Source organism: Eurypyga helias, unplaced genomic scaffold (assembly GCF_000690775.1).
Source record: "Eurypyga helias isolate BGI_N326 unplaced genomic scaffold, ASM69077v1 scaffold16739, whole genome shotgun sequence".
NCBI classification, from domain to species: domain Eukaryota; kingdom Metazoa; phylum Chordata; class Aves; order Eurypygiformes; family Eurypygidae; genus Eurypyga; species Eurypyga helias.
This window is the reverse complement of record NW_010274099.1, coordinates 170-5,305: the sequence shown is the minus strand read 5'-3', so window position 1 is coordinate 5,305 and position 5,136 is coordinate 170. Positions and strand designations below refer to the sequence as shown.

Here is a 5,136-nt window from a genome sequence, read left to right as displayed (position 1 = left end):
ACAACAGTCCCCTACACATCCTAAGCCCTAGAAAAGCAGGAAGTCAGAGAAGAGAAGTCACTGGAGAAGCCCAGAACTTCCCAAGACATGGAAAGCCAATAGCATATTTTCAATTTACATTTTTAGTCCACAATTATGCAAGCACTGTAGTAAACCTTGGACTCCGCAGCACACCCTCCCTCCCTACTTTTTCATACAAAACCTCTAACATTGCACATATTACCTTGATCTCCCAGCACTAAAGCACCAGCTTCCAAGGCAAAGTCTCCAGAAGTGCCATCTCTAGACAGTGTAACAGTCAGGCCAGAGCTGGTGGAAGTATTACCACAAACATACACACCTCGAGGAGCGATGTTACACACTGCCTAGAAGAGAAAGACAGACTTTTTCTCCTCCCTCAGGTAAAGAATCCCATAAGCCTTATTCTAGAGAAAGAATCTGAAGCAAAACCAAATTTTGTTTCTTTCTGCTTAATGTGGGCCAACAGTAACAAGTTATAACTCCTTGTAACCCCAGGAGACATACTTCTGCAAAACTGTAGGAATAACTTTGGTTCAGTACTTGCAGCACAAGATCAGAACTTGGGTTATTGCAAGTCATATCTTAAAGTAACATGTTCACATTAGAAAGACTCAGATTTTATAAATGAGGTATGCAATACTGCCGGCATATGTGAACTCTGTCCCTCTTTCACTTCAGAGTAACAATAGAAAAAAAGAGACATGGAACTTTAAAACTATTCAGTTTGAGACGAATAGATTATATTGCTAACTGATTTTGTCAGTGATGCAGAAATGCCCACCAAGATTAAAGCCCAAATGCAGCAGCAGGTCCGTTTCCCCAAAAGCCAAGATTTGTGTTAGCAACATAGAAATAGGGTAAGAGAAGGGAAGTAAACCTCACAGAAAGTGAGTGACACAGTATTTGAAGTTGCATTAGTTCCAAGGGCATACTTATTTTATTTGACAATGTATCAGCTGAATGAAGATAGGAAAGAGCAAGGCTCTTTACCAAGGAAAAGGAGTGGTGAAAACCACTACATAAGGGCAGGACAGCAGGCCTATACTTGAAAGGCCCCGGGCTTGACCAAGCATACCTGCTTTGGCAAGTGTTTTGACAGGCTGCATCCCTTCTGCAAGGCTCACCAGAAGGACAGGACTGCAGGGGACCCCTTTGGGTACTACCCTACACTTGAGGCATCCTACAGGAAAAGATTGCTCCAAGCAAGATCAAAGGGTTGTTTGAGCCTAGCACAGCTATCCTACCATCCTTAAGATTACAAGAAGTCAAGATAGCAAGGAATTAGAGAAAAATACGAGACAATAAAAATAAATCAACCCATACTTGCAACATTTGACTTTTTCCTAATCCTGGATCTCCAACAACCAGAACATGTGGATTTCCTCGCACTGGAATTCTGTTCTTGTCATCTACAAACTTCTGACATCCTCCAAATAACGCCAGGATCAAACCCGCCTTTACAATCTGTAGTGGCACATACCAACACGGGTAAGTATTTGATCATGGTGACCAACATTCACAGCTCCCTAGAACTGGCTGTAGTAACCCTTTCTTTCTGCACAGCTGAGGTTAAAGGTATAAGGCTGACACCTCCTTGTCACTGAATGTGACTGAGTCACAGTCACCTGTAAATACAGTCCCTGCCCCTTCCCCCCACCCCAGAGAAGTTTTATAAATCCTTCAGGAGATTCCAACTGAAGTTGCAAACAGGGCAGTTAAATTACTTGCCTCATGGCCATAGATTGCAGGACAGAGAGAGCTGAAAAACAAGAACACTAACATAAGGGGAATATAAAGCTTGTATTACTGTTAAATAACGAATTGCTCTGTCTCCCTTGTCATAGAATACTTTTAGAAATACATAAATCTTTTGTTTAGCTGTTGCTGAATTTCAACAGGATCGGTTCTAAATTAAAAAAGCAGCATCCAATTTCTTGAAATTTTCAGATAACCAGATACGCTTAAAACGATAAGAAAAGCCACTTCATTCAAGTTTGCCCGCAGAGAAGAACCAGTTTCCCAGTGTTGCTGCACCTGTATTTCTATTTATCAATTAACTACCCGTACACCTCCTTTTAAAGGTGCCAGTTTCATGTTCTTTGACTCCACTGGAAGGACCCGAGAGACACCCCAGCTAGAAGAGTACTTCTTGTTCTGAACTGAGGGTCTTTTGCACCCTCTGCTCAGTTCTTACACCTCATTCCTCTGTTGCAGAAAAACAGAGGAGAGAACAAAATAGTGCTCATGAGTTGAATTTGCTCAGTGAGGAGCAAAATTAATAAGTGCCTTTTTTACCCATGGCTTTCTGTCTCCAGATTGAACTGAAACACTCCTAACTCCCTTGTTAAATCCCTCCCAGAGTCCTAACATCCCCTACTGCAATGCTTTCACTTCCTCCCAAGCCCACAGTCCACTAAAGTTTGTTAAATCTCTGTGGTATCCATTGCACAAGCCTTAGATTTTTCATAGTTTTAAGATTAGCTGTCATGTCTGATGTTGGTCATGCTAATTCACAAGTCTAATCCCACATCTAGACGAGGTCTGACACAGCTTACTTCACGATGAGCCTGAATAGATTTTCCTCAGCTTGAATTTCTTGAACAGCGTAAAGGTCTTTAAGTGAAAACTCCATGAATGTTCTTTGAAACGTCTCATCGTTCTTCGGTTTTTGTCCTTTACTGTTGCTGACGGAATTTGCCGCAATGTACAACAAGAACATACACTTGTCATTCTTATTTTTAGAAGCTCCTGTTAGAACAATTAAGAGAGAATGAAGGAATATTTTTTTACATCAGTAAGTACTGTTATTGACGAATGGCATAGGGCAATCACATGCAAAATATTCATAGTTAGGTAACTGAACACCTACCTTTTCAAAAACTGATGCAGAATAAGTAAGTTTCTAGTTACAATTGTTCTTTAAGTTCCCTCCATTTAGGTACATAGTAAAATATTTTGCTGTATTAGGAGGGTATATGTGTGTAAAGAGAATTTTCTAACAGAATAAATGTTTTCCAGGAATTTTACATTATTATGTTATTCTAGTCAAATAGAAGTTGAAAAAAAAATGTTTATGCTCCATGTTTACAGGGAAAAAAATCCATAGTGCAGAAGAACTAAACACGTAGCTTAATAATTAATCATTTTCTATATCCTCCAATGACTACTGAGCAAAGAACGTGGTCTCACAGTAAATCAGTACTGCAGTTGTCTGCAATATATTCTATAACAGCCTCACCTAGGTGGGGAGGAGGGGGACAGGACACGACATGCATCAGTCTCTCAGAGACACTTTAGGAAATAAGGATGTCCCCCTCACATTAATGGTCCTGAGAAGGCTTTCCTGTCAGCTGACATACTAAAACATCAGCTATCAGACCGGCACTTCAGATTCAGGATCATAGCTGCGCATAGACCAGTGGGTTACAAAAGCCCCTCTCTATCAGTGGATGTTAGAGAGAGCTCCTCTTGGACAGCACTGCTGCTGATTTTTTCAAAAAACCTCCTCATTATAAAACTTTGGGAACTTCTGAAGAAAGATACACTTCCTGCATATACAACTGTGAGAGCTCAGATTAAGGGGGATGGCTGTTGTTCTTGTGTAATCACTAGAAAAATCCCCACCCAAGGAAGAAGGTGTTCTCAGATGATGCATTTTACCTTCCTCGGTGCTCAACACCTTAACTATGCCTGTAATCGTGACCATATCTCCTGGGACACAGCTGTCCACAAGATCCTGAACAAGTTCACATTCGATTGTGCGAGGGATTCGGCCGGCTTCTCGCTGATCATCTGACATGAGCTCCTGCACCCTGCAAAACATGAGGGGAGCGTAGACTCCACGCATAGCATTTCCTATTCAGTTACGGCATACAAGATCCGCAGCTGCATGCTTCCAACCAATCCTTTCCAAATTGAAAAGGGAGGCAGGAGAAATGCCCCGATAAACACTAGAAACAGCAATGCTGAATGTGGAGAAACAGACTTTTTTCAGTTCAGACTTTAATGAATGAGTATACATTATGCATAAAACCCTGATGGACAGCAACTCAAACCAGCACCCTCTAGAGCTGTTGACAAGAACACCAGCTTCATTTTTTAAATGAGTTTTTAAATCCCTTCTTACACAACGTTAACAAAACCAAACATATTCAGATGTCGTTTGGCACAGTAAGATCGTTTATACTGAGTACATGAGCTTACAGAATCTGAATGCAAGTGGGGGAAAAAGTAAGCAGAGTCCTGGGGGTTGTGGGTTTTGGTGGGGTTTTTTTTGTTTGTTTGGGTTTTGTGTGGTTTTTTTTTTTCTTTGTTTGTTTTTTTGTTTTGGTTTGTTTTTTTTTGTTTTCCCAAGCTGACACCCTTACTGCAGTAAGCTAATGGGATGGGCAAGAAAACACACAAACTCGTGTGACCACATGTTATGGGGCAACAGTAGGATGGTCACCGCTCTATAAGTACACTAGTGCTCAATAAAACAACCACTTGGTAATACAATTTTGAAGAGTGCTTGCTGCAGAAGAATAAGATTATTAAAATTACACACTGTAGCAGTGAATGAGCCATCCCGTCACCTTGTGATTACCCTGTTGCATTACATTGTTGTGCAGAAGGGAAGATATGCTTACTTAACTGACTGCCAGTCCACCGTGGTGGTTAAAGGAGAGCTCCTGTCAGCGGTGAAGGATCGGCCACGGCACTCAGGAACAAGGCACTGTAACAATAGTAAGTCTAATTAATTCTCAACTTTTTAAAAATCATCATTTGAAACTGCCTTATATGATTAAAAAAAAAGAAAAGAAAAGCAATAGGATTCATTAACACTATTTCAGGAAAAAACTTAGTTGAATTAGGGCTACAAATTAGCACACACATAATTAATGATAATGAAGTGCTAGCAAGGCCAGACACCTGAACCCTGATCCAGAGTTGGCATAGCAAATGCAGCTGTTCCCCTTGGTGAACTGGTGTGAGTCTTTGGGTGTTGGGTAGAGAAGGTGGTCAATGTTTTTTTTTGGGGTGTCTCTGTGTGTGTTTGTTTGGTTAGTGTTTGGGTTTTTTTTTATTGTGATTTTTTTTGACGTTTAAGTTTTGTTGGGGTTTTGGGGTGGTTTT

At 40.8% G+C, this 5,136-nt stretch overlaps 1 protein-coding gene across 1 annotated transcript in view; it reads right to left on the bottom strand.

Annotated features, from left to right (window-relative positions):
• MCM8 (minichromosome maintenance complex component 8) overlaps nucleotides 1–4,752 on the bottom strand; it is a gene marked incomplete at its 5' end in the record, with an annotated part of 10,427 nt that extends 5,675 nt beyond the window's left edge. The window contains 6 exons of the mRNA XM_010159715.1: nucleotides 224–365; nucleotides 1,345–1,485; nucleotides 1,750–1,780; nucleotides 2,577–2,769; nucleotides 3,682–3,833; nucleotides 4,650–4,752. Coding sequence (XP_010158017.1) covers nucleotides 224–365; nucleotides 1,345–1,485; nucleotides 1,750–1,780; nucleotides 2,577–2,769; nucleotides 3,682–3,833; nucleotides 4,650–4,752 — 762 coding nt within the window. The remainder of the gene's footprint in view (nucleotides 1–223; nucleotides 366–1,344; nucleotides 1,486–1,749; nucleotides 1,781–2,576; nucleotides 2,770–3,681; nucleotides 3,834–4,649) is intronic.
• Between the last annotated feature and the right edge of the window lie 384 nt (nucleotides 4,753–5,136).